A 20,354-nucleotide genomic window follows, 5' to 3' on the forward strand; every position below is an offset into this window, starting at 1 on the left:
ACCCAGCAATCCCACTACTTGGCATATACCCTGAGAAAACCAAAATTCAAAAAGAGTCATGTACCAAAATGTTCATTGCAGCTCTATTTACAATAGCCAGGACATGGAAACAACCTAAGCGCCCATCATCGGATGAATGGATAAAGAAGATGTGGCACATATACACAATGGAATATTACTCAGCCTTAAAAAGAAATGAAATTGAGCTATTTGTAATGAGATGGATAGACCTAGAGTCTGTCATACAGAGTGAAGTAAGTCAGAAAGAAAAAGACAAATACCGTATGCTAACACATATATATGGAATTTAAGGGAAAAAAATGTCATGAAGAACCTAGGGGTAAGATAGGAATAAAGACGCAGACCTACTGGAGAACGGACTTGAGGGTATGGGGAGGGGGAGGGGTGAGTTTTGATAGGGCGAGAGAGAGTCATGGACATATACACACTAACAAACGTAGTAAGGTAGATAGCTGGGGGGAAGCAGCCGCAAGGCACAGGGATATTAGCTCGGTGCTTTGTGACAGCCTGGAAGGGTGGGATGGGGAGAGTGGGAGGGAGGGAGACGCAAGAGGGAAGACATATGGGAACATATGTATATGTATAGCTGATTCACTTTGTTATAAAGCAGAAACTAACACACCATTGTAAAGCAATTATACCCCAATAAAGATGTTTAAAAAAAAAAAAAAAAAAAAAAAAGACATATGCACCCCAATGTTCATTGCAGCACTATTTACAATAGCCAGGTCATGGAAGCAACCTAAAGGCCCATGGACAGATGAATGGATAAAGAAGATGTGGTACATATATACAATGGAATACTACTCAGCCATAATGAAACTGGGTCATTTGTAGAGACGTGGATGGACCTAGAGACTGTCTTACAGAGTGAAGTAAGTCAGAAAGAGAAAAACAAATATTGTATATTAATGCATATATGTGGAATCTAGAGAAATGGTACAGATGAACCAGTTTGCAAGGCAGAAATAGAGACACAGATGTAGAGAACAAACGTATGGACACCAAGGCGGGGAAAGCAGGGCGGGGGTGTGGTGAGGTGAATTTGGAGATTGGGATTGACATATATACACTAATATGTATAAAATAGATAACTAATAAGAACCTGCTGTATTTAAAAAAATAAATAAAATTCCAAAAAAAAAAAACTTATGGTTACCAAAGAGGAAATATGGTGGGGGGGGCGGGGATAAATCAGGAGCTTGGGATGAACATACACACACTACTCTATATAAGATAGATTACAAGGACCTACTGTATAGAGAACTCTACTCAATATTCTTAGATAACCTATATAAAAATAATATAAAAAATGAATATATGTATAACTGAGTCACTTTGCTGTACACCTGAAACTAACACAACATTGTAGCTCAACTATACTCCAATAAAAAAATTTTTTAAATGTGAAAAAAAAAAAAAAAAAGATATAACTGGAATTCTTTTGAAGTCAATTTTTTTCATATAAACACATTTTTATTTATTAATAGTTATTTATTTATTTTTGGCTGTGTCAGGTCTTAGTTGTGGCACAGGGGCTCTGTAGTTGTGGCGTGCAGGGTCTCTAACTGTGGCACACGAGTTCAGCCCCACGGCATGTGGGATCTCAGTTCCCTGACCAGGGATCGAACCCTCATCCCCTGCACTGGAAGGCAGATTCTTAACCACTGGACCACCAGGGAAGTCCCTGAATTCAATTTTAATGGATTAGGAAACTTAAAGTTTTAAAACTATGACTTAAAATAGAAATGGCAAAGGAAGAAGTTTTGTGTGCCTGTTTTCAGCTATATATGTTTTAGGCTGGTCTAAAGTTCAATACTTGAAAGCACTGGAGTTCAATGCATGGAGTACCTTCTCTCAGCCTTTCTGGGAAAGGAGGGTCCCGAAGAGTACATGATTAACCCCCAAAGAGCATACAACACGGTCTACTGAATTTATCTCAAATTAATCCTGTTTATACAAAACAAATTTAACAACAGAAATAAAAAATTTAATTTGCATGTAAAAGTCTGCTAGCAAGTCTGTTTCTGCTGAATATTTCAACGAACCAAATAAAATAAAAATAATAATGTGGATGCTCTAGATGCCTTTCTATCAGCCAGAAGGCAACACCCCTTATATTGCTGTCCACACACTATCTACAGAAAGCCAACTTGTCTGCTTTTGCTCCATGAGGTATCTTTATCTCATTTGAATACTGAACCAAAGTAGATAACTTCCATTTTCAGAATTCCTTCTTTACCTAGTCAGTTACCCCTGTCCGTAGGTCTTTATGGTCAAGAAAAGAAACCGTAATGACCCACTAAAAGCTGAAGTGATTTAGTAACCAATCATCATCAGAACAGTATCTTAAAGCTTAGGACTAACAGTAACAGCATCTGCTATCCTTTGCCAAAGATGGCTATTTACTAAGCACAGCATAAGATGCAGCCATTAGTGAGGCTGCTATGCAGTTTAAGAGACGATGCACGTAAAGCCCCTAGCATAGCGCTTGCTATATGACAAAGAGCTCAAAACTGGCAGTGAAGATTACTGCCTCATTCTATTCCTTACCGCAGCCCTGTGAGGAGGTACTGTACCACGGCAAAGGTGAGAACACGGTGGGGGCTAGGGGGTGGTGAGCTGCAGCCTTAGTGGGACTGACTCAGTTGACAGAGCCCACTAACAGCACCAGCACTACACTCTCTCTGGTCCGTCCATATGGGAAGCTGCTCAAGATGGATTCAATGCTGATTTTAAATCTAGGCTCTACCAGCTGTGAAACATCAAGTAAGTTATTGAAGCTCTCTGAATCTGTTTACTCATCTCAAGGACCCACCCTCAGAGGATGATTCTGAATATTAAATACTGGTACATAGTAAAAGCACAATAAATAATAGCATTCATTCATTCAGTCCGTCAGTCAACATTATTTGGACTCCTACAACGTGACAGGCATAGGTCACAGCTCCCAAATCTATCTGCATGTCAGAATCATCTGGGAGCTTTTAAAAATTCCAACTCCCAGGCCACACTGGAGGCCACTGAAATCACAATATCTGGGGGCTGGATACAGGCATTAAGTATTTCAAAGCTACCCAGGTGATTCCAACGTGCAGACAAGCTTGGAAACCACTGTGTTTCAGGCACCAGACTCACCTACCTTCCCTGAAAGCACACCTAGTTTACTCATCCTACCTTCTTAAACATCTCACATCTAAGCCCTCTTTCAGATTCCTACTGTTACTTCTTTAGCTCAGGTCCTCAGAACCTCTCCGTGAACTTGCCAGCTTGTTCCCCACCCGTGACCACTTTGTCTGCTCCCAAACACAAGTCAGCTCTGATCCTATCACTCCCATGTGCAGAATCACTGGATTAACCTCCTCTGGCTACCAGCTCCTCAGCCCAGCCTTCAAAGCCCTCAACAAAAGGCAGTGCCCCATTGCCCCAGCCTCTCTCTCCCTACACGTTTATGTTACTGATGACCCAAACGAACTGGTTAACCCACTTTCTCCGGGCAGACCCCATGTCTTCCAACTGAAAGTAGGCTCGTTCTTAGGGACAAGGAAAAAAATCTTCCCGATTATTGCCAGATACAAAATAAAATCTTCCCCGACTGAAAACAGTGTTCAGATTAAACACACAAAAGACAATTCCTTTTACCTTAGTTTAAGGAGTGGCTGGGTCACCCACTTCTTTAACTTCCGTCTCCCAAATGAAGTTTTAGTATGGTCTAAAACCCAAAATAAACTTCCTTTGGTTTTCATATCAGTCTAAAAAAGACCAGAAAACAAGGTTTATTAACTAGATGATTGTATTTGTACCAAAACTGCTAGTTGTTCATGCGTCCTCATTATTCCATAGACCCCAATTTTAAATGTTACGCCCTAGCATAAAACAGAGCTCAAAACAGGTGTTCATTTAATGTCAGATGAATGAATGTATACATACATACATCCTTATATACACACACAAAGTACTTATATTTTACACAAGATATAGTCTGTGTATAGTTTTTAGTTAACTAACAATAAATTATTGAGAAGTCTCTTTTGAAATGTTTGTCTTAAACATCTCAAAAATATAACTGCATCCTTTCCTGCCTTGGAAAGCACAGTGAAGATAATTTCATTTTCCTTTGGCAGTTCAGTATCTCCCACTACCTAAGAGTTGCCATTCTAAAGACAGATACTCTCATGACAACACTGAACAAGTTTACAGAGAGAAGTGAACCTGTACTGCACTCTAGGACTGTACCCCTGAAGGGTTTGATTTTAGTCTCTTTTATTAAATCCTTAGCAAAAATTTATCTATGCTTTGCCACTTTAATGTTAAGCCATTAAAAAATTTTTACAATTAACTAGAGATGGTATTAAATTTTACCAAGGTTTCACTGTAGTACAAAATATCTAATAATAGGTTTAAGTTCTATTTGGAACATAAAGTTGTTTTCACCTGATTTTGTTTTTTTTTTTTTTTTTTACTCTTTCCTTCAAATCAACGAGCAGGTACTTACAGAATACCTCCTGTGTGCTCAGTAGAATAACTGGCAAAGGTATATTAGGACATGGTGCCTCCCTCAGGGCACTTACATCCAAGTGTGGGAGAAAAGACTCCTAATGAGGACACAGTGTGCTATAGCCTCTCCAGGCCTTAGGAGTTTAAAGCAGAGCACACACGGAAACTACAGTGTCATGGAAGGCTCCCTGAGGAGCTGGGCAGGCAGAGCAGACCTATGAGGAAAATCCACATCAGTGACTGCACCATCCCTTCCTGAGACGAGAGCCCGACTGCCTGGACCACAGTAAAGGGTCCCAGGAAGAGTACGGTGGAGGGGAATCATTCTCTAATTACCTGGCATCATTGGGGAAGCAGGCTCAGATAAGAGAGGGAGAGCTGGGGGAGACCTGAGTCCTGTTACACCTTTGCTCTCCCTGGCAACCACCTCCCTCCTCATGACCCCTTTCCATTGCTCTATAGTAAAGGAGGACAAAGCTGAAGCACAAAGACAAGCAGAAGATGCTAATTCTCAGCTTCTATTTCTACAAGGGCCCAAGTCCTGATAAAGAAAGGGATTTTAGAGGGTATTCTGATGACGGATGATTTTTGCCTTAGGAATTTGATTTCAGAATTGACTCCACTGTAATAGGATGTGAACAGGGAGGATGTGGCAGAAGTAAAGAAATCTTGGACTACCGGGGCTGTGTCTGCAGGCTTTGACTGTGGGCTCTTCTTCACCCCAGAAATGCCCTTTTGTTTGCTACCTCGGGGATGTTTACAGAGTTGATGAGAAAGACTTGCGGGAAATATACTCAACTTCCGGATGACGGAATGACATGATAAAAATGTTATTGCATAAAAGGAAGGCTGACTCCAGTATACAAGGACAGCCTGGCAGAGGGAGAAACCAAGTGAGAGAAACTAGACAGCAATATACAAATCCAGGAGTCAGGAGAATAAATTCAGCATTTACTTTAATTCACAGCAGTTCTAGTGATTCACAGCAGATGGTTCAGCTTTTCCACTACTTACTCAAATGACTTGGAACTGCTTTTTCTTTCTGTGACTTTATGTTATAATAACATTAGTTTTACAATATAATATCTCACATTTCCAAGTGATAGTTTAATACATGAAAGCAATAATTTTAATGTCTTCATTACCCTTCTCATTCATCAATAAAGGGCAAGTAAACAATAATGGAAGTTTGCGAAGTGAAATATTATGCATCTTACAGTCAAACTGAGTATCAGAGAAACTTGTTTTATATGCTGGATAATGAAGTAAGACTGCAGACATTTCAACAATCAGTTAAAAGTATGTAGAAAAAACATAACCAAGCAGACCAAAAAAATCCACTTTACATTAATTTCCAAAGATGATGCCTTTCCAAAGAAATATTTGATAAAGAAATTATCAGGATGGACGTGTCGCTTCAATCATTAAAAAGCACAGCTCTATAGCTCCCAACGTACTCCCAAGTAAGTATTTCATGTATTTGGTCCTCAGAAAAAGTGAGCACTGCAGTTACCAGTAGATGTCAGGCAATGCTGTCAGCTGAAGACAACAATGTTTTCACCTGCATACCTAAGCACAGACTGCTACCTTATCCCACATTTTTTTTCAAAACCATTTTGAATCTAATAGGCCTTATGTTTACCTGACCTGATTCTGAAGGATTTCCAGGTTCCTTAATGTTGTTCCATTAATTGTCATAAATTCCATTTCACCTGACAACTGTTTAAAATTCCTGTAAAAGAATGAAATATGAGCCATGATGCAAGTGCATAAAGAAATAGAAAAACTAATTTAGGCATTAGAAATACTCCAGTAACATGATTTCCTGCGATAGGAAATCGAACCAAAAAAAGCCAAAAAGAATATTCATCATTATGAGAGTATCTTCTATCGACTGGGCGCTGTTAGGTAAACTGATGTGAAAGGACAGCTGTTGTCACACCAAAACCAAGAACAAGGAAGGAAAGTAATGGTACCAACAATTTTAAAATTTTTTTATATTTCCAGTAATAGAACCAAACATAGTCTTTTATCATTGGCAGAGCAAGTGGTGGTCTCTTCAGGAAAAGCTATGCGATTTGCTAGAAAAATATGTCAGTGTACTTAAAAACGTCCTCCTTATTCTTTAGCATGAGATCATCCTGATAAACACTTTAAAAGCTTTTAATCAACATTCCGGTATGTGCAAATGTTATTTACTCTATAATTAAGACCACAAATTAATGTGGCTAATGTTTTAGTAGAGTATAAAACTGAAAAAGTAGAAATTACTTCCTTAAGTTCAAAGAATTCACATTCTCCATATGTCCCTGTAACTATCCCAAACTAGATTAAAAATTCAATAAATTTCAAATAAACTTGACTATTGAGTTCAATGTGATTAATAAATGTATGCACAATTCAAATTTTGTCCTTATTAGCCTGTCACGTTAAAAAGTATATTAATCAATGCATTACTAATCCAGTAATTAACTTCCTTTATAAGCCAGTCCTTTGACATTTCTGTTCACAGCACTTACAGATTTGATGGCTCATTTTTCAAAGCAAGAAAAATAACGGCAAGTCACTAAACTATTTGGAAGGAAAGCATGAGTGTTTGCATCATAAAACTAACCCCACTCATCATGGCCGTAATAAGATGTAAATAAAATCCAGTTTCCTAAGCCAGTTATGGAAGCAAGCTTTCATCCAGGAATCTAGAGCCTAAAATCAGAGCCCAAGGAGCTAGTCCTCATTGAGAGATACCTCCACTTCTAGATGACTCCCACAACTAAGGTTCCAGAGCCCTGAAAAAGAAATAACTTACTGCATATTAGGAATGTTGCCTAGTAACTGAACACTGTCCCCTGGCAGTGTAATTTACCTGCAACAGGTTTGACCTAGCTTCCAAAGGTTGACTTGTTAATGATTTTTAGAGGGAAGCAACTCCAACACTGATAGTAGGTGTGTGTAGGCCATTCTCTCCTTCTTGTAACTGTTAACTTGATTTGCCTTGCATTATAGCAATTTATCTTCTTCTGCTATCCTCATTAATAGATCTAAGCTCCTTGGAGGCATGGGTTCTTTGTGTCTTATACATTTTGCAGCACCTGCAGAGCCTAGCAGAAAGTATATGCTCAGCAAAGGTCTGCCATCTTTCTGTGGGGAGGCCAGTTTGGGTTTGTTTGGTTTCCTTTGAGTTATAAAGCCCAGAAATGGATGTGAAACACCCAGAGACAGTAATAAAATGTAAAACATTATTTTTAGGAAGAAACAATTAGGCAGTGATTTGCTGTACAGCTGACAGATGTTCACACACCTTCATGGTCAAAGATACAAGTTGGAAGTATTGCTAGCCTGGACTCTGAGTTGCTATTTAACCAGTTCCTATGTGTTTAAAGAAAAGTCATTTACTTCCCCTGTTCTTGATAGGTTTAACCTACACCCTAGGGGTGATTAATGAACACTTGAGTACCTTAATAAGACAGACTCTCGAAGGATGCTTAGTTGGCATCAAGAACCCACAATTCAGCAGCATTGACATCTGCACTGATCTTAATAAAAGAGATCAACCACTGGGCAATATTAAGTTAGACTGATTCCTATGGAATGATAATTACCAAGCAACTATAAGAACTAACTGTGCTTCAGGTTTCCCATATGTTTGGATGATAATGTACTCTGGAGTTCTGACTCTTCCTTACAAATACAAAAGAAAGTTCCTTCTGTCAGTGTCTATTTCCATTAGGAACTATATATATACTTTTGAAGTCAGGGTTATATCTGCCAGCATCCTTAGGAATTCGACAGTATGTGATCACTGATCAAGCAATTCTAAATTATTTATCCTTTTGGAAAAAACCAAATTTTATGTGCTTTGAAATAAACCTTATAAACAATGCCTGGCTAGCATTCATCCTGTGTGAACTTCCATAGAAATCTTCCAAGTAACATGGGAATATACTTCATTAATATTTCAAACAACAATAATACAAAGGATGCTTTTTTTTCCCCTCAAGTTTTATAATGGGAGAAAAATGTTCTTGCTGAAAATTGCCAAAGAAATTTAAGATTCTACATCATTCCTATACTACTTAAATAAAAACAAAACAAAAACCAATCTTTCTGATTTAGACAAAGGCAGCAAAGGTGTAGACCTTATGTGAAAGATCAACCCCTTACAAAGATTCTATTTAAATACTATTAATATTATTTGAAAATGAAAACAAAGAAAAAAAAGACACCCTACCACATTACATATGAAATTTATAGTGGAGAATAGTTCTCTATGTAGTTTTCAGAGTTCATACATTCACCATTTGTCTAACCTTTTGATGGTTAATTTATGAATTATAAATTGTATCATACGACAAAAATTCAGTTTTATTGTAGATTCACTTCTAATTTATTTGCAATTAAAACAAATATCTTTGCATTCCTAAATGCTGCCAGTATGCATATTAAAGAAGAAAATAAGAAGAAGGGTGTATAACAGATCCCCAACAATTCACTAGGAGAATACATAGGACTCAGTATATAGTCATACTCACAGCTATGATTTATTACCGTGAAAGGATACAAAGCAAAATCAGAAAAGGGAAAAGGTACATAAGGCAAAGTCCAGAGGAAACCAAGGGCAAGCTTCCAAGAGTCCTCTCCTGGTAAAGTCACACAAGATGTACTTAATTTCCCCAGCAGTGAGTTGTGGCAACATGTGTGAAATATCCACCAGAGAAGCTCATTAGAGACTCAGCACCCAGGGTTTTCACTGGGGGCTGCATTCACATAGGCACCTCTTCCCCACCGTGTACCAAAATTCCAGCTCCCAGAAAACAAGTAGGTGTTCAGCATAAACCATACTGTCTGCAGAAACCGTTTAGGCACAGTGAGCCATTCTTACCAGAGAATGCTGGAAACCCTCCCCAAAGGCAAGGTCTCAGATGCCGATCAAGGGTCAAGCTTGCATGTAGGGTTTCCTAAGGATAGTTGTCTCATCAGGTTTGCCATGTTAATCTTTTCTTGCATCTCTCTCTTTTCAAATTCTGTTTCTCTTAAAAGTATCTCTGTTGTATTTATTTACTTTTGTATTCCTTCTAGTTTACTCTTTATTCCTAAATTGATCTTTTTCTTTAATATATAGTTCATTCTCAAATCCTATCACCTCATTTCAAATCTTTCCTATTTCTCATGTATTCTCATTTGTCCTTTCACATTTAGCATCATTTCCTTTTAGCTCATTTTGAAGTAATAGGTTATAGTTTTTATTTAATTTGTGGGCATGTCTTTCTGGTATGCGTTCACTTTCTGTAAGGACATTATCCTGCTCCTTATTCTTTTTTGTTATAATTTTATATGGGATTCCAATTTGGTTCTTTTCCCATTGCTAATTTTTAAGTGAAAATTAGTTTTCCAGAAGTTTCAGAACACAGACATTTTTTAGGATAGCTGATGTTACTTTACACATCTCCCTCTTCTGTTTTTTTTTATGGTGTTCAATCATGGCACCTCACTTCTGCTTTCATTCGTAAAAGATTAAATGCACGAGTACTGTCCTTTAACCACAACTAGAAAATTATACAAATATATATATACACACACATACACACTATATATATGTGTGTGTGTATATATATATATATATATATATATATATATATACACACACACATATATATATACATTTAAAACTGTTTTCGGGCAGTTGGACATCAGGCAGCATAGAACTGTGATCCCTGAGAGAAGAAAAACAAAAGAGGTAAACACTATGACTAACTCCTTGGAGAGACCAAGGAAAGTAGAAGTTGTGAGAGAGAACGTCAGAGACGACAGAGCTGCATACAGAGAGATGCAGAAGGGTCCCATCAAAGTCTTTGGCTAAGCACTGATCCTTAAATATGCGGAGGACCTCACATGAGATCAGGGAAAGAACCGCAAGAAACAGTAGGACGAACAAGGGTTCACATAGGGCTTAGAATAGTTTGCTCTCTGACTAAAGAGAGTAGAAATACCTCAAAATACTTAGGGCATTGGGTAGAACTCTTGGAAGTGTATTGCTTTCAGGGTGGGATTAAAATAGACATAGACAAGGATTTCCCAATCTTGGTACTAAATGACATTTTACTGAGATAGCTCCTATCTGTCCACCCCACCTCTGCAGAAGAGGAAGTAGCTTACTTATCCAGGATCTATATGATATAGGGTAATTCTTCACAGAGCCAAAGATAAGGGGCTAGTGAAGGTAGAATATGGAAAGGCAAGAAAATTATTCTGCTACCCCTTTTTTATTCCACTGGCTTTTAAACTAGCATTTTCCTAGAATGTCAATTGCCAGCTTTTAAATCTCTCAACTCTATAAAGTTAATCACTCTTTTAAAAAGCTGTCTATAAAGGGCTTCCCTGGTGGCGCAGTGGTTAAGAATCCGCCTGCCAATGCAGGGTACACGGGTTCGAGCCCTGGTCCGGGAAGATCCCACATGCTGCAGAGCAACTAAGCCCATGCGCCACAACTACTGAGCCTACAGCTCGCGAGCCACAACTAATGAGCCCATGCGCCACAACCACTGAAGCCTGTGCGCCTAGAGTCCGTGCTCCGCAACAAGCCCGCGCACTGCAACAAAGAGTAGCCCCCGCTCGCCACAACTAGAGAAAGCCCGAGTGCAGCAACAAAGACCCAGTGCAGTCAAAAGTAAAAAAAGTTAAAAAAATTTTTTAAAAAGCTGTCTATGTTAGTAGCTGTCCTCTTTATCTTCAACTTTATGGTCTGTGAAATAAGAATTGAAACCAAGAATAAGAAAGGTGATGAAGTTTTATGAATGCTTTTCAATACCACTTCTTAATACTACTTCTCAACTAACTGTGCATTAGTATAAAGCACAGTTTTATATTATGGTGTTGTAGTCAACACTATAATACATTCAATAGCTATCATGAATACAAATTGACAGAATTCTTAAGCTTTCTTTTAATTTATGTCAATTAATATTTTTAATATTCTTCAGCAACAATACCACACAGCTCATTCTTGTCCCAGAATATTCTATCCAGAGCAGGTAAACCTCTTGCCTAGTACTTAAAAAAATTCAATAGTACTTACCAAATTCAATTTAAGAAATGTTTTTTAATATAACACCACCCTTTTATTTTTGCAAAATCACTTACTTGGGTTTGGAAAGCACCTTTTCCAAGTTAAACTCTTTCAGATATCTTATTATGGCAGCCAAAGAGCAAATCACAGGCTTTTCCAAGTTAATGATGCCAGAAAAACTTTGAGAACCTAAAAAAACAGAATATACACCTTCATTAAAGTTATTATTCATTATTAAAAACAAATATTAAGTTAAATAAAATTTAGTTTATGATTTTTGAAATAATAGTTTAGACCGTTATCTCCCAAAATTACCCTTTGGAAAAATACAGAAGTTTACAAATACTTAGGGTACGAAAGAAAGGGCATTTTCTGATGGTAGATGACCCTTTTTTGGAGAGCAACAGAGCAACTATTTTCAAAGTGTAAAATGCTCATCCCCTTTGACCCAGAAATACTCCAAACTGCTCGTTAAAGATGTGTATACCAGAAAGTGAGTTGAAAAATCTTTTCTAGTAGTTTCTGCTTTATAACAAAGTCAATCAGATATACATATACATATATCCCCATATCTCTTCCCTCTTAAAAAATCAGACACAACCTAATTGAACATCGATAAGGTATTACTTAAATAAATTTCAGTACATCCAGATTATTATGCACCTACTAATGGGAATGACTTTCCCATTAGCTTTCCATCTGGTCTCCCACCTCTATCCCTGTGCCCTATAGGGTATTCTTAACAGATCAGCCAAAGGAATCCTTTTTAAAATGTACGTCACATAACTGGATTACTGTGCTTACAAATCCTCCAACATTTCCCAACTCACTGCGAGAAGCAGCACAAGTTCGTAAAGGGTCTACAAGTCCCTACACAACCTGCCTTCCATCTCCTTTCATCTCTGAGCACACCTCCTAATATTCTCTCCCTTAGTTACTCTGTCCCAGCACCCAGGCTCCTTGATATTCTTTAAACACACCAAGCACTTAAGATATGTTGTACTTACTGTTGTCTCTGCCTGAAACTGTTCCTTCACAGGTCCACGTGGTTTTCCCCCTTAACTCCTTTAATCTTTGTTCAAATCTTTGTTCAACTGCCACATTCTCGGTGTGGGCTTCCCTCACCACTCTACTTAAAAATTCACCTCTTCCCTGACTTTCTGTATCGTACTCATCACCTTTAAACACTATTTTATTGTACACCTCCCCCTATTAGACTGTAAACTCCAAAAGGGCAGGAATTTTTGTCTGTTTAATTCCTTACAGTATGTAAAATACCTCAAATAGGCATTCAATAAAAATTAGTTGAAAGAATAAATACAAGTTATATTAAACAAATACATAGAAATATGTATGTTTATGTGTAGATCTGTACATCAAAAAATTCTTAAGGATTTGAGGGGAAGGACTTGTACTTTCTTCCTTACACACAACTATGTTTTAACTTTTTTTGCAGTAGGTATTTATAACCTTTAGAAAAAATTACAAGATATCCTCTACAAATCTGTAATATAAAATATATTACTTTCAAGTATAGTTTTTTATAAAACCAAGGTGTAAATGATGAGTTAACAAAACTCTTCCCTTCTACTGAGAATTTCATCTTTTAACTGTCTAGCTCTGTTCCCCAGGAAACCTGACAAAAGATGAAGTGCCATTGTGTTATGAGGTAGCATTGCGTATGGTAAAAATGACCTGAAATCAGTAAACTGCAGCATCTGAACTAGGGGAAATTATAAATACCTGACTCCAGAATTTTGGCCTTCCTTGAGTACACTGACTCTTTAAACTTGGCATGTCCTTTGGAGAAATTCCAGCAAGAGATAAGGTTTCCTATAGGTCATGGGGCTTCTAAGCCAGGGCAGATCCTGCATCCCCCTGATGAAAGTCTGCTTTCTTTGCAACTGAGCAGTCACTAGAGGAGGGAGGGGATTTTAAGCACCCAATGACTCTGTGGACTGCTGCAGACTGCTGAGGACGCCTCCCACTAAGAGGAACAGCGTCCTGTCGGCAAACTGGATTTTCTCTCCTATATCCTTCTAAGCGAATCTGATGCCAAGAGTGGCTTATGATAGTTTCCTGACTTAGTCTTGTCTTTAGTTGAACATAAGATGATGATCCCTTGGTGATATCTCAGACTGCCATTATAAGTGGGTTACACTCTCAGACGCCTGATTCAATTTGGCCAAGACACCATGAGATTAAAAGGGATGGGGAAAGAAATGCCAACAAGACATTGATGCCTAATGCCTAAGAGGGAGCTGGGGGAGGCTGGTCTAACAGTGAAAGCTCTGCAGCTTGTGATAGGGGATAATATTGGATCTTAGCATAAGCTGGACTGGCAGGAATGAGGGGTACAGACCAAATCAAACAGATACTTGGCTGAGAAAATGTGAATTAGGTAAACAATGGTAATCCAACGTATTAAGACCCTGTCACTAATGTTCTGGTATTTTAATTCTGGCCATCAATTTTTGGAAATGCTAGCCTTCATTAGGAGATTTACATTTTATAAAATTGCAGGAAAATCATGGACTATCTTTTAAAGGAAGCAAAAAGGAAGGTTCTTCTGAAACTAACTTGTTACACTCCAATGAATATGCCAAAAACATCAAGTTACTAAATGGTCATAATTACAAAGAAGCAGCTGCAGTTGTGCTTCTGATGAGTGCAAGAACAGTGAACTCTTCCCTCTACTTCCAGTTATTAATAACTATCTAGTTTCCATTAGAGTTTTAGTCAAAATTGCACCTTTATCCAAATCTCAACTCAGTTAAATTTGAGGACACATGGCTAACATGTATAAAATATTTACATTTACCGTCAACTATGTCTTTTGCATAAAATTCTGTAACCTCTTGGAAAGCGTGGCTGTATTCAAAACACATGTTATCCATCCTTTCTACTCGAATTCTGTCATCCCGCACGCTGAAAGAAAATAATGCAAAATTAAAAAATTAATTATCCATAATCTTGCACTATCTGTATTTAGGCCTTGACCTGACCAAAATAAATAAGACTCATTCCTTATTCTCTCCCAAGTTGAAAAAAAAAGAGACAAAGAGCTAAGGTTTCCCGGTCAAAAGGCTGCATTTCATAAAATATTATTACTTTTACTACTAGTATTTTATATCACCTAGCACTGTGAGTATTTTATATATATTGTTATTAAGAACTCATTAAGGTCAGTTACTTTAATAAACACAAAAGGGAGAAAAATGGAAAAGCATCAATTTAATTGCATCAATTGTTTAAATCCACTAGAAACAGAATACATCATTAATTTCTTTGAAGTGGCATCTTTGATTGGCACTATGCTAATAAGTCCATTTCTTCTACCACAGCCTCCAGTCAAATATAGTAAATTCCCCTTAAGTCAACTCTCACTGTTTCTATAAGTGGTTCTACACTTTTAAAAAATATGCATATGTGTGTGTGTGTGTGTATATACATAAATGATTACGTAAGTACATAAACAAAATCATCAAATCATCATCCATGCTAGGAGTGCATTGTCTTCCATTTTCTAGTTTGCTTGACTCCCCATTCCCCTCCCCTCCCCTCCTTTCCTAATCACCTCACTCCCAACCCGTTAACAGCCTAGGAGGAACCCTTCCTCATCTTTTTCATGTTCATATGGTCATACGTATGTCATATACACCTACTCATACATGCATTGTTTTATAGAATGGGGATGACCTTATACAAACTTCCCTGCATCTTCTTTTCTTCACTAAATAATAACTCTTGGAAATCCCTCCATATAAAGTGACCTAGCTACAACTCACTCTTTTTAATGTCTGAAAAATATTTGATAGTATGTAAAAGCCATAATTTATTCCACCATTTCTTTACTATTGGACATTCACTTGATGTTAACATTTTGCCACATGTTGCTTTAGAATATTTTTATCTAAAAAAAATTATAGATACAGGTGTATCCTGCACACGTCCCTCTTCAGTCATATTCATCTACCATCTTCAGAAGTAAACACTACCTTCAATTTGGTGTATATTAGCACCATGTATGTTTTTATACTTTACAATATATTTTAGCATCTTTACACAATACACTGTACCATTTCATGTTTTAAATTTCATATAAGCAGTACTTTATTACACCTATCCTTCTACAACTTGCTTTTGCACTCAGAATTATATTTCTAAGATTTATACATGAAGATGGACATTTTTTTTAACATCTTTATTGGAGTATAATTGCTTTTCAACAGTGTGTTAGTGTCTGCTATATAACAAAGTGAATCAGCTATATGTATACATATATCCCCATATCCCTTCCCTCTTGCATCTCCCTCCCACCCTTCCCTATCCCACCCTTCTAGGTGGTCACAAAGCACCAAGCTGATCTCCCTGTGCTATGTGGCTGCTTCCCACTAGCTATCTATTTTACATTTCGTAGTGTATGTATGTCAATGCCACTCTCTCACTTCGTCCCAGCTAACCCTTCCCCCTCACCACGTCCTCAAGTCCATTCTCTATGTTTGCATCTTTATTCCTGTCCTGCCCATAGGTTCTTCAGAACCTTTTTTTTTTTTTTAGATTCCATATATATGTGTTAGCATACGGTATTTGTTTTTCTCTTTCTGACTTACTTCACTCTGTATGACAGTGTCTAGGTCCATCCACCTGACTACAAATAGCTCAATTTTGTTTCTTTGTATCTGTTTTTAAATTTTCAATTATTTCTTATTTTTGAGTAAATTTTTAAGATTTGCTTTTCAAATTTAATTCACCTGAATTTATTTTGGGGGATGGTGTGAAGGTAGAAATACACTTTTATTTTCCATATGATTCTCAATTAAGGATCAAGCACCATTATAAAACATTCCATCCTACTAATTTAGAATGCTGCCTCCACATTTCTACATACGTGTGACCCTGTTTCTGGCTTCTATCCTATTCCACTGATCTTTTTGTCTATCTCTGTATCAGGAGCACAGTATTGTAATTTCCATGGCTTGGTATCAATATCTGTGGCAAGGCCCCTACCTTGCTTTTCAAGATTGTCTTGGCTATTCTTGGGTTTTTGAATTTTTTTAGAAATTTTAGATTCATTTTGTCAAGTTTCACAAAAACCTTATTGGGCTTTTGACTGGATTTGCAATGAATTAATTTAGAGAGAAATGATATCTTAACAAATCAAGATATCCTATTGTTAAAGATGGCATAATGTCTCTTTATTCATGTCTTTCATATCTAACAATAATGTTCTGTAATTTTCTCCATGTTATATATATCTTTGGTTGTGCTCACTCTTAGATATATTATAGATTAATACTACTGTGAAGGGAATCTTTTCTTCTATTACATTGACTAAAAGCTTATCACTGGTGTACATGAATCTAAATTTTTATATGTAGCAACAATGCTAAACACTTTTTTCCTGTATTGCCTATGTATGAATTAATATAATCTTCAAGAAGAAAATTTCTATTTTTCATTTCTTTTTTCTATTTCACTACACAACTGGCTAAGACCTTCAGGGCTGCGTTGAACAAAGGTAAGGCTAACAGCCATCCTTTGTTTTCTTACTGGTACTAATGGGAATGCTTCCAAAGTTTTGACTCTTAAATATGATTTTTACTAACGGGTTTTGGAATAAATGACTTATTAGCCCAAGGTTTGGTAAGTTTCCCAGTTTTTGCAAAAATAAAAAAAATTAGTCATAAAGGATTACTGAATCTTAGCTAATGTTCTTTCTATAGGTATTAAAATAATCATATTGTTTCCTCTCACTTAATCTGGTAAGATATTATTCATATTTTCTGATGCTGAATGATCTTTGCATTCCTGGAATATACTATACTTGTCCTGATGTTCTGCGTTGCTTAAATAGTTATAAATTTGATTTCTTAGTGTTTTTCTTTTCCCCCAGAAAATCTGTGCCAGCATACCTAGCTCCAAAGGCTTTTTCTGTTCTACTGCAAGACTAGACAGGCATAAGCTGCTTCAGGAAGAAATCTAAGAGGGAGGATTTTCTCCCATCTGTAGTGCTGAAGAGGATTTTTCCACCTTAATCCAATGGAGAGAGTATCAGACTAACTATTGCAAATCTCTTATCAATTTTTATCTTCCTGTAGACACCCTTAATACCTGGATTTTTAGACGCCTACTGCAAAGCTATTTAAGTAACTCAAAAAGCAATGAATGACCTTAGGTGAGTTCCACAATGCTTTTGTACAAGTCCCTAGAGTGAACACGCGAGGCAGCTGGTAACTCAATTACTGTTCTAATATTTTGTTTGAGAAGCAGATAAGAATTTAGAAACACATTAATTTTCATAAAAATGGACTTGTCAGTTACCCTTGAGGCTTTCATGGAAGCATCACAAGAGTGTTAAATTCGACATTCTGCGATCTGTATATAAAATATCCTTATGCAAACATTTTTTCCCACAAACTGATTGGAGTTATATGTGAAATCTCTTATCTGTTTCCCTAGATTTCTTTATGGTAAAATCAAATCACTGTATCTTTGAAACAAAAGTCTACTTGAAACACTGTATACACAGAGAGTAATATCCGACCAGAATTTTGTCAAACTAGATTTTAGTAAAATTTCTATATTCAACAGAGAACTGTCAATCTTGGTTTCCTCAAACTGTAGCCTGTGAAATACCTGCATCAGAATCACCTGCAACACACATTAAAAGCACAGATGCCACACCCCAAATGTGTTCCATCTGAATTCAGCAAGAAGCTGGAGGAGAGGGGGTATTTTCATTTTCAACAGGGTTTTCGGGGTGACTCGCAGGCAAACTGCAGACTGAAAACACTCATCTACACGAAAAACACTGGCAGCCATTGTAGGACTAGAGTACAAAGTGGAAATATAAATCGTCTCCAAAGACAGTCTATGTTTTTAGCTGCTCTATTAGAGGTGAGCAGTAAATATCTTTTCACCAAAAAATTAAGTCAACGATGGTCCCATAATTGACCTAGGACTTAAAAAATTATTTAAAAAACACCTTCCCACCCTCTACAGAGGCTCTTTGTGACCAGAGGCTGAAGCCTTCTGAACAGAAAAGAGACTGAACAGAGGCTATGCTCCTCCTCCGTGGGCCTAGGGTGGCAACTGCCCTTCTGCACTGGACGGGAGGACTAATGTCAGCATGTGAGTCTCAGTCACTACATGGGGTATGCAAAGCTGGACTGTCTTAAAATTTCTAATTTTATTTTATTTTTTTGAAGATTTATTATTTATTTATTTATTTTTGGCAGCATTGGGTCTTAGTTGCAGCACGTGGGACCTTTGTTGAGGCATGTGGGATCTTTCGTTGCAGCGTGCGGGTTTCTCTCTAGCTGTGGCAGCGGGTTTTCTCTTCTCTAGTTGTGGCGCGCAGGCTCCAGAGCACGTGTCCTCTGTAGTTTGTGGCGCGTGGGCTCTCTAGTTGAGGCACACAAGCTCAGTAGTTGCAGCACACGGGCTTAGCTGTCCTGCAGCGAGTGGGATCTTAGTTCCCTGACCAGGGATCGAATGCATGTCCCCTGCATTGTAAGGTGGATTCTTTAGCACTGGACCACCAGGGAAGTCCCAAGATTTCTAATTTTAAAAAATCCTTTTCATATGTTACATGCCTCTGTGTTGCCAAATGTATTGTTTTTGAAAAGTTAAGTGGCAATAAAACTCTCAACAAGTGTGGAACCTACACTAAAAAAGGGGGGAACTTTAGACCCAGTAATGTCAACTTGGACATAAAATTGGTGATTCTCTGGTGCTGAGTAGCAAACCACCTACAAAGATTTTGATAATGTTTAATTGTGACCAAATGTCAACTTACCAATTTATGATCTATGCTGACTTTTGAAACTATAATTTTTATAGATAAAAAGAGCCTTGCTAAAGGCTGACAATCTACTCTAGGAAAACCCAAGGCCTCTTCTGACAGTGTCCTTATTGATAATAATAATACGGATTGAGTTCCAAGCTTGCTGAGTGATTAATTCTTTCCTCTGAGGACAGAATGCAATACAGATCGAGACTGAATAAAACAGACTATGTAACATAGTTACAATGCCTCTATATCAGAATTAGGATGAAATTCATTAATTTATTACTTCTTATAATAGGGAACCATCACTTTCTTAGAAGACTGAGGGCATTAGGTCAAATTATAAAGACAACCACTAGAATGAAAATATCAGAATAACCCCAGAAGAACAGCAAAGAAAACAGACCATATAGTGGAAGATTCTTTAAGATATAAAAATAGAAAACTGAATATGGACAAACTAATATCAAATATATCTACCATAATGACAAATGTAAATGGGCTAAACTCACTTATTTAAAGAAAATTAACCTCGGATTGGATTACAAAAGAAGAAAAACTGGGACTTCCCTGGTGGCACCGTGGTTAAGAATCTGCCTGCCAATGCAGGGGACACAGGTTCAAGCCCTGGTTCGGGAAGATCCCACGTACCACGAAGCAACTAAGCCCGTGCACCACAAATACTGAACCTGCACTCTGGAGCCCACGAGCCACAACTACTGAAGCCCGCACACCCAAAGCCCATGCTCTGCAACAAGAGAAGCCACCACAATGAGAAGCCTGTGCACCACAATGAAGAGTAGCCCCTAATGCTGATTACTAGTGGTCATAGTAACTATTCTTGTTATTCTTCTGACTTTTTTGGGTCTATTACTAGTGCTTGCTATTGTTATAGTTGTATAATCTTACACAGTATAGAAGTTTCCTGAAGCATTGCTGTCATTTTTGGTGTTGTCTTGTAATTAATAATGGATGAATGGA

The 20,354-nt window shown here is 37.5% G+C and overlaps 1 protein-coding gene across 6 annotated transcripts in view; it reads right to left on the reverse strand.

Annotated features, from left to right (window-relative positions):
* The window catches only part of MSH3 (mutS homolog 3), a 193,083-nt gene that overhangs the window by 119,770 nt on the left and 52,959 nt on the right, over positions 1–20,354 (reverse strand). For all 6 annotated transcript variants that reach the window (XM_032628629.1, XM_032628625.1, XM_032628626.1 and 3 more), the window contains 4 exons: positions 14,403–14,509; positions 11,656–11,770; positions 6,166–6,250; positions 3,664–3,773 (listed from right to left, as the gene is read on the reverse strand). In XM_032628629.1, the coding sequence (XP_032484520.1) occupies positions 3,664–3,773; positions 6,166–6,250; positions 11,656–11,770; positions 14,403–14,509 (417 nt within the window). The remainder of the gene's footprint in view (positions 1–3,663; positions 3,774–6,165; positions 6,251–11,655; positions 11,771–14,402; positions 14,510–20,354) is intronic.

Source organism: Phocoena sinus, chromosome 3, assembly GCF_008692025.1.
Source record: "Phocoena sinus isolate mPhoSin1 chromosome 3, mPhoSin1.pri, whole genome shotgun sequence".
In the NCBI taxonomy this organism is placed as follows: Eukaryota; Metazoa; Chordata; class Mammalia; order Artiodactyla; family Phocoenidae; genus Phocoena; species Phocoena sinus.